At 27.1% G+C, this 19201-nt stretch overlaps 3 protein-coding genes across 6 annotated transcripts in view; 2 read left to right on the top strand and 1 right to left on the bottom strand.

The window, feature by feature from the left end:
- Positions 1 to 990: 990 nt before the first annotated feature.
- LOC126893996 (uncharacterized) lies at positions 991 to 6442 on the top strand. Of its 2 annotated transcripts, XM_050664615.1 has the most exons (8): positions 991 to 1305; positions 1369 to 1544; positions 3848 to 3984; positions 4325 to 4540; positions 4605 to 4772; positions 4832 to 4954; positions 5641 to 5746; positions 6081 to 6439. In XM_050664615.1, exons 1-8 carry the CDS (start codon positions 1178 to 1180, stop codon positions 6113 to 6115), a joined length of 1089 nt encoding a protein of 362 aa, XP_050520572.1. In that variant the 5' UTR covers positions 991 to 1177; the 3' UTR covers positions 6116 to 6439. The 2 variants fall into 2 exon arrangements, with proteins under 2 accessions (XP_050520572.1, XP_050520571.1); XM_050664614.1 differs by lacking the exons at positions 991 to 1305; positions 1369 to 1544 and adding an exon at positions 2782 to 3734 and having other exon boundaries at positions 6081 to 6442.
- A 4789-nt stretch (positions 6443 to 11231) lies between these two features.
- On the top strand, positions 11232 to 13412 carry LOC126893989 (elongation factor Tu-like). 3 transcript variants are annotated; one of them, XM_050664600.1, is made up of 5 exons: positions 11232 to 11438; positions 11764 to 11840; positions 12023 to 12351; positions 12433 to 13082; positions 13133 to 13412. In XM_050664600.1, exons 1-5 carry the CDS (start codon positions 11368 to 11370, stop codon positions 13389 to 13391), a joined length of 1386 nt encoding a protein of 461 aa, XP_050520557.1. In that variant the 5' UTR covers positions 11232 to 11367; the 3' UTR covers positions 13392 to 13412. The 3 variants fall into 3 exon arrangements, with proteins under 3 accessions (XP_050520557.1, XP_050520558.1, XP_050520559.1); XM_050664601.1 differs by having other exon boundaries at positions 11234 to 11438; positions 11699 to 11840; XM_050664602.1 differs by having other exon boundaries at positions 11237 to 11438; positions 13151 to 13412.
- Positions 13413 to 13427: 15 nt separating this feature from the next.
- Positions 13428 to 19201, bottom strand: part of LOC126893987 (serine-rich adhesin for platelets) — a 30920-nt gene continuing 25146 nt past the window's right edge. The window contains exons 5-9 of the mRNA XM_050664595.1: positions 14844 to 16510; positions 14652 to 14780; positions 14475 to 14589; positions 14255 to 14395; positions 13428 to 13864 (exon numbers count right to left, since the gene is read on the bottom strand). Coding sequence (XP_050520552.1) covers positions 13707 to 13864; positions 14255 to 14395; positions 14475 to 14589; positions 14652 to 14780; positions 14844 to 16510 — 2210 coding nt within the window. The 3' untranslated portion in view covers positions 13428 to 13706. The remainder of the gene's footprint in view (positions 13865 to 14254; positions 14396 to 14474; positions 14590 to 14651; positions 14781 to 14843; positions 16511 to 19201) is intronic.

The raw sequence follows: 19201 nt of genomic DNA, 5'->3' as shown, positions 1-19201 counted from the left end.
GTTGATAATGAATAACAAATTTTACATTACACATTGATTCTGCATAATTGTTTAGTCAATATGATTGTTTTACATTTTTAAATAGTATATATATTTTTCTCAGAATTTAAATGTTGAAGGCAATAGTATTTTAAATATCATAGTTTCTCTCGGTAAGATACTTTTTGTAAAAATCTATAGCTTTGTTGTCTACAAAGACATAACCTCGTTGGTCGGTTGTAGTTAAACCCGAAGGTCATTCAAACGATGTCTGAAATCAATTAACAATTAATTTTTTATCGTTATTTCTAGATATTGTTTAATCAACATAAAAACTTTAGATTGTTATTTTAAGAAAATCTTTTATAGGCCAATTCGTAAATGTGTTTTGAAACATTCAAGTCTCACAAAAGTATTATATTTATATAATTCATTTTTGAGTGACTTAATATATTCCTGAACGTATAGTATATTTGATTTATGTAACCTTATTTACAGATACATAAACAAAGTGAATTGTTTGATTTATTTATCATAACGTAATAACTATTTACTTCTAATACAGTCTATTAATTTATAGGTGCGTCCTCATAGAGATTTCAGTATATTCTTATCCAAGTCATGGACAAAATGTATAAATAGTAAACAATTGCTTTCTATTTTTATTTCTCTAACGTATTTTAAATTAAAGTATTCCAGAGTAAATAATATAATTTATTTTCTCGTCTTATTTCAGTTCAGGGACTTTGATACGAACTAGTATAAAAAAAAGATAGACTTAATACGTAAAAAAGAACTATTCGAATTTAAAGAACACACAGTTAGTGGCTTATTTAAGGAGCCAAGGTAAAGTGACAGGTGCCTCCGGAAGTAAATATTAAGAAGATTACATTAATGTATGACGATTTCGCATAAAAATCTTTCAATATAAATAAACTAAAATCTAAAAATTAGAATATATTAAGGGGTTATCATTATAATTTTGATAACAATTATCTTGAATTCCTTATCACTTACAAATTGTTATTGTAGAGTACAAGTGTTTTTAAATTCTCCTAAATATTTGCAAATAAAAAAATGGGTACTTGACACTTGTTAATATATTAAATTCACACACGTATGTGAATGAAATATGCTAGTAATATTACTGAATCCAATTTAAAAACTATATATAATCGCTAAATAATGTTATTTACTAATGGATCAACCAAGTGAAATAAGTAAAAAATATGAGTTGTTGAATATGTCAGAATCAGAAAGTAGTTCTTCAGTTTACATTCCATCTCCTAAGATGTTCAATTTACCAAGAAAGAAAAAATACAGAAAGTAATCAAACAAGCTTAAAAACTTAATGTACAATTTTTAACTGAAATTAATTTACTGTTACAGACACCATCGGGATAAATTAGTCGAGCATGTGAATTTTGATACATGCCACCTTCAAACCCGCACTATTTGTGTATTTTTTGTTCTATCTGCATTAATTGTCTGGTTACTAGCAATGAGTTGGTATATTAGTGCTTTACAGAATGAACTTGATAAGTTTAATCATACAATAGTTACAAGTAATTAATAACAATTACTATTATTTTTATTAATATATTTCATTTAATACTTAAAACCCAACTAAATTCTATTTAAATGTATTATGTAGTACTACTGTAAATTAATAAAAAATGTTCTGCTTTGTATAAATTTATAAAATTAGAATTAATACTAAACATTTTGCTGAATTTTTAGTAAAAACATCTACTATGACTAGAAAGACTAAATATAATAGTCAAGTATAAATTTTATATTAATAAAGATAACATTAATCTATAATTTTATGTTTAATCTATTTTATAAAAAAATTTTATTGAATGTGATTATGAATGTATTTTTTTTTTTAAATGTAATTTTGTATGCGTATATATTTAAATTTGAATTCAATTAATAAGATTGCAAATGTTCAAGTTGTTTAAATTAATCTTCCAAATCATAGTTATAATTATAAAGTTAGATGGATTATTAAAACACTTTGCACCATATCCTATTTTCTCACTGTTATATAATGATAAAAAAATGTTGACCTAATTAGTATTCATCTATTAATTATTTCTTGTGTCTTATATTTGAATTTAAAATAATGAAATCTTGAAAAACACATTAATTAATGTTCTTAATATTTATTGGATTTTAAAAGTCAGTAAAATTCAACTTGTATTTGTAATAAAGTTATAGTAAATATAAGTAAATTTTATTGAAATATGATAATCATAGGTTAATTAGGTACTGAGATTGATGCAAATTCAAATTTTTTACGAAATGAAGTGACATTAAGGAAAAATTTAAATAAAGGTAAAAAATACATTTTCTTATTAAATTCAAAACTAATAATAATTTAGATTTGAAATTACCTTAATGTAGATATTGTGGGCAGCACAAGTTTGGATATAATATTTTGTGAGTTGTCTTATTGTCTAGGTTATTTATATACAGATATTATGATATTAAAAATTCTATCCAAAACTTTTAACAATGAATTAGTTTTAAAAACTAATTATTGTTGCTGATAAATACAGAAAAATCTATAAAATGCAATACAAATTTAAAGCAAAAAGGGAAATTTTCGTTTTCCTAAATAATCACATTCAATTTTAATTTTATAACGTTAATTACGAAACATCATGTCAATATGTTTAAATAATTTAATCACAGACCTTTTTTGATTAATGTTCTAACCTTGGGGGAATTTATATAATATTATTTTATGACATCTTTAGTTGAAAAAACGTACCTTTAACAAAATTTACTCTGATCTATGGAGAATATGACATTCAATTTTTTTTTAATGTAATGTAATTAACATATAAAATTTATTGATGAAATCATTATTATCAGTGTATATTTTATTTAATATTTTCGATCTTGATATGCAAAGAAATATACTATCTGCCGTATGCTCCACAGCACGACATAAAACACATGCACACAACTACATATCTTATGTTAATAACTTATTTAATATCAATTTGTAATGTGATTTATGTAATTCATGACCAGCGACTTGTTAGAATAATGTATTTTATGTGGCATTAAATTTAACAAATTTTACAACGAACTTCTTTAGTATTGAATGTGAATTGATCTCTGTTTTTATTTTTTATGATACTGTTAACGTATAGTACTAAACTAAGTGCGCCATCGTATCTGTATTGATTAGACTTTCGTAATGCTCCTGCGTCGACCGTCCCTTAACAGTGTACGTGTGATGTGAACCTAGCCTAACTTTTAGCCTTGAGAAAATATTTGATATATTATTTAGCGTGAATACAATTTTAGAACAAGCTATTGTTATCTATTGTGTAAATGTACTCAATTTATGGAATAAATAAATTAATATGTTTATAATAAATATATCGTACTAATGAGCAGTGACGTGTGTCGAAGATCTGCCATTGGCGGCAAAAAAATGAGAAAACGTAAAGAATTAGATGCTCTTACTGGCACAATCATTGGAAACAACAACAAAAGTCGCAGGCTAATGTATTCTTCCGAGTCTGATTCTTGTTCGTCTTCGAGAGCTCCTACGCCTATAAAATTACGTCGACAAATAACTCGAAGGCGAAAATCTAGTTTCATTTCAAATACTTGGTGCAGCGCCTTCCGGATGTCCCTTACATTTGGTTGCATTCTTTGGGTTATGTTCGTAACTTACACATTTCTTGACATTCGTAAAATCCAACTCCACTTACAATCCCAATTAGATGAAGGTCTGGAAAATAATTAGTTAATAAAAATTAATAAAAGTTTACAAAAATTATATTTATAAAATAATTTACAATTTTTGTGGCTTAATTTTATTTTATTCCGTAATTGTTTATAGTGGCTGCTGGAAATCTAGGTGTTCCTGATGATTTACAAAAATGTCATGCAATGTCCAAACAACTTCAACAAAATCAAACTGTCATTAGACAGCATGTAATAGAATTCAAAGACAAAATGGATAATTTAACTCAACGGGTATATATTACTCACTCTTATAAATATATATTATTTTTGGTAGCGTTTTGATTTTTAGTAGGTATTACCTGAGGAAAATAGAAGCCTAATATAGTGGCTATCAACTAAGTATATACCATAAATTAGTGATTGGAATCGTAGAACACTTATTATAAAATATGACCTTTTCTTTTTTCGAAAATATGAGTTATTTTATTATGAGGGAACATCTTTTAATGATTTCAACTTAATATTAATTTTTCGTTTGGGTATTGAATACCTGTTTCTTAAAATATGACCAGAAAACTCCATAACTTTATATACCATTTATTTTAATTTTTAATAATTGGTTAAAATTTAGATTGAAAAATTGCAAGATGGTCTTTCTTCAGTTGAAGGTCGTATTCCAACTATTCCTTTGACCTCGCCAGGAGCCATGAGAGATTTATCAAAAACAGTTGCTAGTTTTGGAAGTGAAATTAAAGACATCAGTAATAACGTCAACTCACTTAAAGAGTCATCTGTATTAATGCAGTCAAATTATAATAAATTGCAATTTAACATCACAGCAATAAATGTATGACCAATGATATGTAATTATTTTTATAAATATTTATTAATTTTGTTTTTAATGAAATTAGAATACACTGTCCAATTTAAGTGGTGTGAAGAATGATGAATCTTTTGTAAATAATATGTCAGAGAAATTTACATCTCAACTAAATAACTTAAGTGTAAACTTAACTTCAGTCAATAGTACACTTACAAGTAAATTTGATTGGGTATCAGGAGATCAAAAATCTAATAGAGTAATAAGAAACATTTTCTATTTGTAAAACAGTTTATATTAAAAAAAAAAAAATTATAGGTTGAAATAGAAAAATTAAAAGAAAATAGTCAAAGATTAATATCCCAAGTAAAAACTATTGAAAGCGAATGTCAAGCTTCAAAAGACAAAATTAACAAATTATCAAGTGATGTTGATTCAAAGGTAATATTTATTTTTCTTCATTTTATTCTTTTAATGACTTTATAACAAATCAATAAAATAAACAAGATAGATTAAATCTAGCCATAATTTATTTCACTGCTATAATATTAACTCGGCATTATCATCTTAAACCCTAATATTCTATCCCATTTGGTCTTCCATAATAGCTACTTTAATCAGAAAGTCAGCTGTTCTCCTGCAATGAAATAAGTCTAACTTTGGATATTTCTTATTATTATTATATTATAATTGAATATTATTATATTCAATTTTTGAAATGAGCTCTTTAGCTCTTTTCTATTCTCATTGTGCAAACCAAAGGTTGATAATTTTTGACATTTATTATTCAAGCTTAAAATGTTTTGTTTTTTACAAATTTTCTTAAAGTTTATGTTTTGGAGCCATATAAATAGTTGTAATGTAAGTGAAGTTAGATCTGAAAAATATTCTTACAAAACATACTTTTATGCCAAATTACCATTAATTTTCTAATATTATCTTATAAATCTTTATCTTTTGATATTATTCATTTTATAGGTTTAAAATATGATAATCTTTATATTATGACACCATATAATTTTGTAAATTAATTTTGTTAGTATTTTTTGCTTCTTTATCTAATTATTAAAGTACTTATTACATAATTAAATCTAGTCATTTTATGAAAATTTTTAAATATTTTCTAGCTGTCATATTTAAAAATTCAAATTGAAAATATTACTGAAAATGTTACCAATTTACATGTTATGTCAAAACCAGAAAATATTTCTAAAAATTCTAGTCAATTAAAAGGTAATTATAGATTATTTTTATCTTTATAAGTACACATTGTTTGTTAATAATGAAAATTATATTATTTTATTTATTTAAAAATCTTGAATATCATTGGTATGACAACAATATTTTTATTTATTGAATTTAATTTTAAATAAAATTCTAAAAAATTCTATTTATAACTCTTAAAATATTTAGTGTTGTGTTATTTTTCTAGACAGTAATTTAATTGTTTAATCTATTCAAATACTTAATTTAACTTGACTTAAGTCAAATACTTATATTACTAAAGTAGTAATTTAACATTTTTTTAATATTGTTTTTTTTAATTGGAAAACTTTTTAAATTACAGGCACAAACATCAATTCAAGTTTGTCCAAACCATAAAGTATTTTAAAATTCTATTTATCCTATGTATTTATTTTAATGAATCTAGCAGGGAATTCCTGTATGTTATGGTGTATAGATTAATTGACTATCTGATACATAATACACTGTGTTGAGCAATAGATTAGCAATTAAGCTTTTATTAATATTTCACTGGAAAACTAAAAAATATATGTTAAATATCATACTTATTTCTAAGTGAAAATTATTTATATTTGTAATTTAATTATTGATAAATATCTATTTTTACTTTGTTTATAATGTTTGAAGTTATATTATAACAAACCAATGAATGTGATGATATGAAAAATTATGTTAAATACTTGTTATTAATAATACATTAATATTTAATATTAAACACAGTCTTAGTAGTTTATATTTTAAAAGACTTAACCTTTTGATAAAAACTAAAATATTCAGAAATTTTATGATAATCAAAAGAACAACAATAAATTAAACTAATCTAATTAACTATGTAACAAAATTTAACAATCTAAAAATGTATAATCAATAAAATCGATTTATAACAGATATAATTTTTTTTTAAAGTGATTTTTGAAGAGAAGAAAATTCAATTTTCATGGCCGACCCCAAGTAGTTGAGATTAAGGTGTGGAAGAAGAAAAAAAATCTAATTTTTAATATGGTCTATTTTTTATTTTTTCTTTGATTAATTATTAAAAGTTATTTTTGAAAAACCTCAAAAAATTTATCTATCTTGAAGAGAAATTTGTTGTTAGGTTTTTTTTATTGGATATAAAATGTTTTATTAGTTTTGGTTCACCTAAAAGAAAAGAAATTAAATAGTTATTAAACTTTTTATGATTTCTGAAAGTGTTATTTGTGATACTCTTGAACTTTCTTTTGTTTTTGAAGTAACTTAAATTATTTTATCAATCATTATTCAAAGTTATCTTAACAATTATAAATTAATTACTTTAAGTAACGTCTAGTACAAATACTATTTCAACTAGAAGAATCTCTTACACTGGAATAGCCTGAAATGTGAAACAAATAATTTTATAATGATTTATATTTAAAGAATTATTATTTTAAATGGAGTAGTAAAAATATTTATTATTAAAGAACTCCCTCCATGCACTATTAAGTCAAAGATTAGATGTGGCATCAATTGAGTAAATTAATTTCTGTACAGTTATTTCTAAAAAAAATTATAGATTAAAATGTATTAAAGCTCTAAAACACTTATTTTCAATCCACTTTTTTTGAATAAATAAATATTCTTCTAGATAACTTATAAATTAATTTTTAATCTACAGTAAACTTTTACATTTTGTTTTAATAATGCTTTATTTCGAGTTAATTTATAAAAACCTTCATGTTAAATGTTATTATGTTAAGATAACAATGTTTCATTGAACTGTGGAGTATACATATTAGTTTAACTATTCAATTTTAAACAACACGTTTTTCAATTTAAAATATAAATACATGAAAATAATGGTTAATACTTTATAAAAAATATTGTGGCGATAGCATCTCTACTTAACATTTTTATATGAGAATTTGTTTTGTTAGTTTGATAATATATTTCTTCAAAATGAGGAAAATGAAGATAAAAAGAAGTTTTAAAATCGTTTTCAAAAAAGCCACATACTTTCAGCCTTAAAGAGTAATGTTCATTATTAGGAAACATAAGTATAATAGTAGTCATTCATAAATTGAATGATTATTATGAGTTTAGTGGTGAGAGTACCTATACAATGTAATATCTAGCTTTTTACTTGGTGATTTCAGAAAAAATTTAAAAGTATTCGAGATTTTGGATGGCATATGTAAAATTTCTGACATAAAAATACCATAAATTAATAATCTTTTTATTATTATTCTTCTTCGCCTTCTCAACTATTTGGGGTCGGCCACCCTTATTCTAAACTTCCACTTAACACGATCTCCTACATCATCTACGCTCACATCAGCTGTCCTCATATCGCATTCAATTATATCCCTCCATTCCTTTTTTGGTCTTCCTCTACCTCTTCTTCCTTCAACATTCATTTCTATAACTGTTCTTACAGCTTCCAATTCATCTTTCCTCATAACATGACCAAACCATCTAAGTTTATTTTCTTTCAACTTATCTACGTTTGACGCTACACCTATACTCTCTCTTAAATGCTCGTTCCTTGTCCTATCTTCTCTAGTCACTCCACTCATCCATCTAAGCATTCTCATCTCTGCTACACTCATTTTCTGCTCTAATTTCTTCTATAAATCGCCAAACACTCTGAACCATACATCATAGCTGGCCTCACTAAGGTCTTGTAGAATTTACCTTTCAGCCTAATTGGAATTCTTTTATCGCAAAGACGCCAGACTTCAAACACCACCATAAATTATTAAATTATAATATTCAGGGCTCGTGAGTTCATAAATTTATAACTTCTGATTGAACCATCTTAAAAATTTATGTAGTGCAAAACTCATAACTATGTAAAATAAAAACAAAAAAAATTGTCTGTAGTGAGGTATAACCCTAACTAACCCCTAGTGTCCTCTATGGATATAAAACTGAAAAATAGTGCTCAGTTTTGAATTTTTTTAGAAATATTTTTATTTGAACATAATCGCGTTCTGATTTACTCAAACAAAATGTATAAATACCTACATTAATGAGCCCTGATAATAATATATTTAACAATTTTAATCTTACTCTAGTTAATTTAGTATAAATTTTTTTAAGGGAGAGCACCTTTGCCACGAACTGATGATGCTCCGACATTTACATACTTCGACATTTGACAAAGTAGTAATTGTTACGAACACCTGGTACTCCGACCATCTGATTCATAGGTTACCAAAATTATGACGGATTTTACTCAGACATTAAATTAAAAAAATGAGATAGTAAAAACTCCGACATTATCGATAGTTTGATTATGCATCGAAAGTTATATTATATTTCGATTGCATTGTTAGTAATAGGGCGCATTGATCGTATATGTTGCAACGTCAGGGTCACGTGGCTACAGAAACACTACATTATTAAATTAATTGTATTATTATTAATAATATTGTAAAATTTTAATTAAAATGTTCTATTCAATTAGCATTTATTTGCTACTATAGTTATTATACAATAATATACATTTTGCTTATTATTTTCTGGTACAATTTCTCACATTTGACATATGTTATTAATACTCGAATGATAATAGTCATTCATTAAGTAACATAAAATTAATAGTGTTTAATACAAATGTACATTTTTGAAAAAGTTTTCTCTATTGTTAGAATATATATTTATCTTTGAGAATTTTATTTTTTAATTATCCAATAATTACAAAATATTTTCATCAAATCAAAAAACTGTTAGTTAACTGTTTTTTCAGTCGATCCACAAAATTTTATCTAACAGTAACTTATTTTTTAGAATTAGTAAGTAAAGAATTAGTAAGTTTTGGTTATATATAAGTAGAATTAATTTTTTCTTATTTAAAAATTCTGTGTGTCATCTAAAATTAAATTATATATTAACTCATCGTTAAAAAAATTTAATTTTGTGACATGAGTTTTATAATCAATTTTAAATTATAAGTAAAACCATTATAATCTCCAGTGGTGCTCAAAAAAAAGTTAAAAATATTAAGGAGTAAAAAATTATTTATTTAAAGTTCTTTTTGTTTAAAATCTAATATACATTTATTGAAATCAGTTTAATATTTCCTTGAAAAAAATATCTGAATAGCCTTTCCTTTTTTTAATAATAATTAAATTTGTTGGACAATTTTCTCAGTGGTCCAGTGAGAAAAAAAATCTTAAATTTAATGAGGGCCTTCTGAGCCAGGCCGACACTGCGAAAAGATGATTATTTTGCCAATGTTTTCATCTCGTTAGCTTAACGCGTATCCTGCAAATACAAATGTATTGTTTTATAAATACAAAATGAAGTTTTTTTAAAAATTTGAATTAATTTTATATGTACTTTTTAGAATATGAAAGCATATTCCAAAAAAAATAAAAATTAATTTTCAAAATAAAATCACGTAATGTAATGTATTATGTTTTGTAAAAATGTAATTATATATATATATATGTCTTATAAAAAAAGTTGTACAGTTTCAATATTACATTATTATATTTGATTTCCATTTAATGAGAAAAAATGAATAATTGTTTGATTATCAATCATGATTATAAATTAAAATATTTCACTCTATACGTGTATTTGACAAAACTTCAAATAATCATAATGCAAATGAAAAAAAATTGAACCATTATTTAATGAATTGACTGCATATTTTTAATCGAGTTAGTTAAGTTTAAAACCAATTTACTTAGCAGAAGATTTTTGTAAGTTTATGATAAATCATAAACTATTGTCCACTGTTAACTTATAACTGCCTTGTGTTTACTTAATTTGACTAGAGCGTAGGAGTATTGCAACAAAATATTTGGGAACTCTAATTACATAATTTTTTACCTAATTTAAAAAAATATTTCTATACAACAAGAAATACAAATTAATTCATTTTCGGTATAGTCTATGGCAGAATTTTAGGAGACAAAGCCCCCTCAAGTCTCTCCAGATTGCGGTCAAATCCAAACTGGACTGAATTAATTTCGTTACCCACCTTTGAACAATGAAATAATATTAAATCATATTTTTGTTTGATTTGTAATGACAGTTTTAGAGAATGGGATACCGAATATCTTTATAAACGCATCTGTTTAATAACGAATACTATCATCATAAAAACGTACCTCTATATTTTTTAACTAAACTAATTGAATGTTATAATATTAATGTGCTTACAATGTTATAATAAGCACTAATAAGGAGAGGTAAAAAAGATTTTACGTCTGAAAATTGGAATCGCTCTTCTTTCCCCTCCAAAAAAAAATTTAAGGGCTCACACCAGTTATGTTACCTTTATGTACCTATTTTATCAAAAGTCGAATACATTTCGGGGATTTTTATTGTAATAATTATTCGTTAATTGACAGTAATCAATTATAACGCTATTTTATTATATCAATTAATATTTATTAATTAGCGATAAGGGGTATATTTTTCCATCAGATAATATATTGCTACGATATTCATCTACTACGAAATTTGATAATTTTTTAATCGATTTCGCGAATAATCGATATTCGGAGCAATCAATTAATAGTCCTATTCGGAGTATTCGTCGTCGTAGTAACATCCAAATTTTTGTAACCAGGTATTCGTAGTAATTGTTGTCGGAGTAAATGTATTCGGAGGATTTTTTTACAGTGTCGGAGTAAATGAATGTCGGGGCATCATCAGTTCGTGGCAATCTCCGGAACCCTTTTTTTAAGTTAGATCGAAAAAAAAAGTAATATATTTATCTAGTATATTTTTATCACAACGGTGTAATTTAGATATTTGAAGTTATCACAAAATAATAACTATTATCACTTTTAATAATAAATGAAATATAGTTAAAGCAACATAATAGTTATTCATTTCTAAATTTATGTAGTTCAAGTCATTTAGGTTTACTCTTAACTATAATTTTTGGCGATTTATATGTTTTAATTTTTAAGTACTTTTATAAGTAATTAAATTTATTTTTCAATTTTTTGTTATTTTTAGGAAATGTTTAAAACAATTATTGCTAAAAATTTGTCTTACTGTAAAAAGTTATTTTTTTATAATAGACTCTTTAAAGATGGTATTCCATGTTCATTAACATTGAAATTGTACTCTTCAATTCCTAAAACAACGTGCAATATCGGTATGTAAAATCTTTAAATATATTTTAATAGTTAAAAGTATGTTACTGTTAAAATATTGAATAAATGAACACCATAGAAATTTCATATATATATAAATATTAGTTTTTTGGTATAGAACCTTTTTAATCCTTCTTCGCTATTTTTTTAATTTTCTATTGTGCTAAAAGTTATTTTTGATCAGGTACAATTGGACATGTAGATCATGGAAAAACTACTTTGACTGCTGCAATTACTAAAGTATTAGAAAAAGATGGTTTAACTAAATTTATAAATTATGATCAAATTGATAAAGCTCCTGAAGAAAAAGCTAGAGGTATAACTATTAATATAGCACATGTAGGGTATGAAACAAAAAAACGTAAATATGCTCATGTGGATTGTCCGGGACATGCTGATTTTGTCAAAAATATGATAGTTGGAGCATCTCAAATGGATGGGGCTATTCTTGTGGTTGCAGCTACAGATGGCTCAATGCCTCAAACACGTGAACATTTGTTATTAATTAAACAAGTAATAACAACAATGTGTATATTACTACTTTAAATAGCCATTAATGTTTTGTTATTCTTACAATTTCACTATTTTTAATAGGTTGGTGTTAAACATATTATTGTCTACATTAACAAAGCAGATATTACAGATAAAGAAGTTATTGAACTTGTAGAGCTAGAAATTAGGGAATTATTAACAGATTTTGGTTTTGAAGGTGATAAGATTCCATGTATCATTGGATCTGCTTATCTTGCTTTACAAGGGGATCAATCTGAATTAGGAGAGATATCAATTAGGAAACTTATGGATGCTGTTGATAATTTTATTCCTACACCTCAACGTGATTTTACATCTCCATTTTTATTACCAATTGACAATGCTTTGTTAGTACCTGGTCGTGGCGCAGTTGTCATTGGTACTGTAAAACGTGGTACTCTAAAGAAAAATGATAAAATTGATTTGTTAGGATTTGATGAAATAATGTCTACATCAATTAGTGATATTCATATATTTAAGCAATCTGTACCTTCTGCTAAGGCTGGAGATAATGTAGGATTGCTGGTAAGAGGTGTCAAACCTAAAAATATTCGTAAAGGTATGATTGTATGTCCTAATAATAGTTTGACAATAAATAATCACTTCAAAGCCACAATATACTTTCTTCAACGGGGAGAAGGTGGACGATCAAAGCCAGTTACTTCAAAATACCAACAACAATTATTTAGCCATACTTGGAATATTACTAGCAGGTACTTATTGTTTTACTTATTTAAATCATTTTTTTTTTTTTTAATTGTAGCTTACATATAATTTTTAGAATTGACTTAGATCCATCAATTCCAATGATTATGCCTGGAGAACATGCTGAAGTTCGATTAACATTGTTAAACAAAATGGTTATGGATATAGGTCAAACATTTACAATAAGAGAAAATGGAAAAACAGTAGCTACTGGAATCATAAGTCAAAAATTATCTAATGTTAATATACCTAAAGGAAATCTTGGAAGATTAGTTATTAATTATGAAAACACGACATGTCCTGGTTCTACACAATAAATCTAATATAAATACATTAAACTTTTGCATTAATTTTATTTAACAGTTATAATCACAATGGCACAGTGTATAAAATGAAACTAAATAAAATAATATAAAAACTCATATAATTAACATAAACACAACATTATTTACAACATTCATATAAAATGGGTTTGTAGTTTAAGAAAGTATTATTATATATTAATTAGAAAACAACTGTTTGATTGCATTAACATTTACATATAGATATTTATTTACAACTAAACCCAATAAATAACTTATTATCATTATTTTATTTTTATAATAATACAAACAAAAAATGTTAGGTGTATTTTAAATCACATGGCGAATGCCTAATGTCACAGTTCCATTTACTAATCTCTTCATTAAGTTCCAAGCTTCAGTACGGGACATACCAGTAACATCTATATCATTAACAGACATCAATTCATCACCAGCAAAAATCTGTCCACATTGTTCAGCACATCCGCCTAAAAATACAAAGTTGTTAAATTTTAATAAACTTACTAAACAATATTTTTTATGGCTCTTGTAAAGTCATTTTTTCGACTAAACTAAAACAACCTCTAACCTTTTGATTTAACGCTGGGTAAGTTATTTAATCCTATTTTTTTGCTTGATTAATTAATTATTTTTTTTTTTATTAATTAATTATTTTTTTTTTTTTACATAATTAATTGATAAATAAATTTTCAGATAAAATAAATAAATCTATAAAAGTAAAAATAATAAATATTGAAAAATTTTAAATACTTCCATCTAACAAGAAAATTATTAATTTAAAAAATAAATGAATGAAATGTAACATGGGATACTGTGATGTAAGAATTTATAAAAATAATAAAACAATCAAATGTTACCTGTGAAAATTTTTTTCACTGTAAGTGGTTGATCGCCATTCGGGGAATTTTTTCCTCCTTCTAAACTAAAACCTAAACCAGAACCATCTTTAGACAAAATTACTTTAACTAATGGTCCAAATGATCGACTGCTAGAAGTTTCTTTAAAATAAATAAACAATTATTAGTATAGGTAATAATAACTTGTAGTACTATATTGAAATAAATAATAATTATCTACCAATTTTATTTTCGTGAGAATTTGGAACTTCAGTAAGCTGAGGCAATCCGTTAGATTCAAAATTTGCGTCTGATTTACATCTGGATATAACTAATACTACTTCTGACCGTGGTGCCTATAATTTAAAACAATTTATTGCAAAATTAATAGTGAAATAAATTTTAACTTGGCAATTACTTTTAATGTGACCAGTGACTCTCGGTGCGTCATTCCTTTCATACTTTTTCCGTTTATAGATAGTATTCGATCACCTTTACGAATGCGTCCATCTCTATCGGCTGGACTCCCGGCTAATACTTTATAGACCTAAATTATACAACATTCATAACAATTAGCACTGTATAGAATTAGTTTGTTGTGTAAACTTACAGTTATCTCCTTTGTCTCGTAATCAACACCGCCGGCTAAAGTTATACCTACACTACTCGTTGCGCTATCTCGATGAAGAATGACCACCATTACTTCGACAGATTGGGTCGACGTGACAGCAGATTCCTCTAGGGTTTGATTAGCATCTTCAATGAGCTGCTGCAATTCTTGTTGGGAAATTAGACTGGTAGATGATGCCAGAGAGCTTATACTACCGAATTGTTCGGTGCTCACGTACTGCATAGAAGACTCTTCACTGGTAGTCGATTCCATTGAAGACATGCGATTGTGCGTATATTTAGACTTGACTCTTGATTGTTTATCATTGACTGAAGCTTCTAAGGCATAATAATCAGTCTTGTTATTATTGTTGCTGGGACGAACAGGATCGAACGACCACAAAAGCTCGTTTGTTTGTTGCTGAGATTGTCGGTACATAGCATTCTGCTTGGAGGGAGGAGATATAGGGGGTTCCGGTTTACCACTACTATTTCTGGCTGAGCAAAGCACGTTTTTCCGATTTATTGCTTCCACACTTTCCGCTTTTAATATGCGTTTGTTGCTCTTTTCATCCGCAGTCATTATACATCGGTTAGGCGAAGGTGAAGACGTCGGCGAGTACTGTGAAATGCTAGACCGACTAGAACTCAGCGCTGAATCTTCATCACTATCGCCCTTAAATACGGCTGCTTTGGACTTGGATAATGCGGTTATTGAATCGGTTCGTCGTGGTCGTTCGTCTTGAATTATGTTTCTCAACTCTTCCCGACTGGAATTTAAGGAAGATGACGAAGACGAGTGTTGTTCATCAACTGTAACTATAGTGGCTATTGGTTGGGATAATGTAGTTTGTATGGTTTTCACCGGGCTTACATATCGCGTTACTGTTCCCGTTATCGGTCGGTTAACATATGTCTTGGTGGGTGGACAGAGCACGGGCTTACAAGTATTAACAACACTGGTATCGACTGAGTCTACGCTTTTAATTTCCGGCAGGTCAGGTATGGTTGGATCTCGATCAGACACGTTGGCTTTTTCAGGTATAACCAATCCTCGCAGCTTAGACATACTACGCCGCCGTTGTTCGATGAGTGTGTTCAAAGACGACCGTCCCATTTCTGCATAAGTGTTCATTGTACTGAAATATTTGCTATATGGTTCTACGAGAATTTGGGTTTGTCGATGATACTGCGCGTCAGTGAAACTAATAGCGCGTGACAACGGCGCTTTGGAAGTAGCTGTTTCCACAGTTTGTGTCTGGAAATCACTTTTTTGACGTTGCAATTGCTGCTGAGGACGACTGTTAGCAGATAGATCACGGGGCAAAGTACTCCGAGCCGATACAGGTGGTGTACTTAGCGGAGACGAATCGGGTGAACCCGAAGAGTAAGCCGACGATGAGGATGAAATCGAGTCTTTTTTGTCAGCTGCGGCCTTTGATGAGAACAGCGCAATTTTGTCACGGACACTGTTGCCACAAGTTTCATCCGTGGATGATTTGAATCCATTCATCATATGTCTTTTTGACTCTTCTGTACACTCTGTCAGTTCATGGTACGAAGTCTTCATTGATTCCGATCTGCCGGTATAAAACCTTTCTGGCCCGTAGTTACAAAACGTTGAATTCAAATCCGTGGCAACGTCCATTGTGTTCTCCTTTTGAATTTCTAAAATTAAAAAAAATAATAATATTACTATACGAATGTTTTTACCATTATTATTGTTAATTATAATTGTGGTTTTATAAGCCCACGTGCTACATAATGACTAGCCACTTTTTTAACTTGTTTTTGACGCTGGAAGATCTTATGGGGTTATATAGACGAAGAGGATACCCACTTGGCATTCGACGCCTACAATCATTAGCGATAGAGTTGGGATATAAATCTGACAAATGTCTAAAAGATTTTGTGCGACTAATTATTGCTAGTCAAAATTCGTCATCATTAATTATTTTCCGTACAAAGAGTATTACAGACCTTGTAAGCATTGAATTTCCAAAAAGGACGAATGCGTTAAAACTAACTTTTGTTAGACATATAACACTGAGATAGTGAATAATGAGCAGGATTTGTTTTTTTACTAATAAAAAGCAAAGTTGCAATGAAATATTTCAAAGGATTAAGTCGGTATATTTCTAAACTTTCACCCATAATCTGTGAAAATTATAATCATTTGCAGGTATTCTAAGTTTTTGAACTAACGGATTAAAGCAATGTGCATTTTGAAGTAATTCAAACGAATTTTTCTTTCAAGGTTACTGTTTTTTAAAACAAAAACATTACGAAAAAATAATGGGATAATTGAGCAAAACTGTCGTTATATCCGATCGTGTCACACTTAAATAGAGGTGATATGTTAAACAACGTAGATCTATTTCTATAATATATATGAGTTTTGATTTGATACAATATACATTAGAAAGCAAACAAAGGTTACAATAACAAGTAACCATTAACTTGAACTTCGATTAATGGAAAAAATCTTTAGTATAGGCCCAAGAGTCAAGATAAGATGATATACGCAAATTTAAGTAAGATTAATGTTATTATTGTGCAGCGTGTCTTAATAGTTTTATTTAAGAACGTTGTAACAGCTCAAGAAAAGAACGACCTCGCGAGTACCATGGCTAACAGGTGAATAATCGCCTAATGGTCGTTGGTACAACGTTACTACTTTGACATTTTGTGAAGGTGATACAAACGATTTTGTGTAATATCATTAACATACGAGTACTACATCACAGCTTTATTACAATTGATTTAGTTTTAATTGAATAGAATTTATACTCCAATCTAAAGTCAAAGATTTCTCTAGTTAACCATTATTTACAAATTTCGCTATGTAATGCGAAAATTCTGGTAAAAAATATTACTTTAGACAAAAATTTAGATACTCATATATTTTGAATTAGCTACCCGTGAAAGTAATAATAGTAATAATGGTAATGAAAAAACTATAGAGGAGAGCACCTTTCTCCAGATCGTATTTTGAATGATCATCCGCATAAATTAAACGACAAAACTAATAAAAAAAAAAAAAGAAGCCATGAACAGGTACCACGGTCTTCATTCTAATAGAACTCGTCCGGCTGTTTCTATATTGATTCTTTTTACAATCCAATTTACTATTTTAAACATAACTTTGAAATGTATTACTTTGCATTAAGAGGTACTAATAACGTTTCTTGAACAGGAAGATACCATATTGAGTCTTAGAAGAAGTTAAATTATATAAACAAGTAAGAATCCGTTAGCACATAGAACTCATATAAACTATTTCGACTCAATGCAATTTGAAATACTCAGATGGGTCAGTTTTAGTTTATTCCATGACGATTTTCAGGATTCTTGAGATTACTACAATAAAATTTATATTAACTACTTGTCTATTTTAATATATTCCAGGTGTTGAAGTTTTACCTTGAAGAGGTGAAGATATTTTGGCCACAGCCTGAAAAATGATTTACACTTATTTTTAATACCTTAATTAATTGATGAAAATATAGAAGCCCCGCTTATTGTTATTTTGAATTTATTTATTACTTAAATTTAGGAGTCACCTTTATACATTCTAGAGAGGATTATGCTCCTCCAGGAGCATATAATATTTTTAATATTATTAGTATCCTTGTCTTCCAAGTCCCTAAATAAAGTCTTCAAATTCGATTAAAAAACTTTGTGTTTATCTTATACCACCTCGTATCCTATTAATAAAAGTAAATCTATTAGGGAGTACTAAATGTTTAAAGAATTCATGGTATTATATCATTTTAAAAAGACCTTGGACGTTTTATTCGAAAAAGAAGACGACTATGCATTTATTATTATACAGCCATAACAATAGAAATAATTAAGTTTTGTGTTAAGCTTAATAATAGTATTTCTTTTAAGTCTATTCTATCGGACTACATTTTTTGAAGTACATATAATACATTTATTTATTTAATAAGTATGTTATAATTATAACTTGAAAGTGAGTATTAATTAATACACTTAAATTAAATGTTAAATTATTGATGAAATAACGGACTCAAAAAATAATAGGCTAGTTATCTATTGTGATAAGTACGCTGATCATAAAAATTCTGAATTATATGATGATAATAAACTTAAAACAATAAAATATAATAGTGAAATGAATTATAATGTATTTTTCTATCATTTTAACTTAAGATTAGACTTACTGAATTAATTAGTAATTAGTTGGTTATTTATTTAATTTGGAAAGTATATTATTTACTGTATTCTAAGCATAAAAACAGAGACCAATAATAAATATTAGTCACTGTTAGTATTTGATTTCTTAAATTATTATTAGTTATTTAAGTCATAATTAAATTTAAGATAAATATACTA

The sequence above is a fragment of the Daktulosphaira vitifoliae genome, unplaced genomic scaffold, assembly GCF_025091365.1.
Source record: "Daktulosphaira vitifoliae isolate Bord-2020 unplaced genomic scaffold, ASM2509136v1 Scaffold_1, whole genome shotgun sequence".
Classification (NCBI taxonomy): Eukaryota; Metazoa; Arthropoda; class Insecta; order Hemiptera; family Phylloxeridae; genus Daktulosphaira; species Daktulosphaira vitifoliae.
The sequence above is the reverse complement of the archived record's forward strand: the minus strand, read 5'-3'. Positions and strand labels throughout refer to the sequence as shown.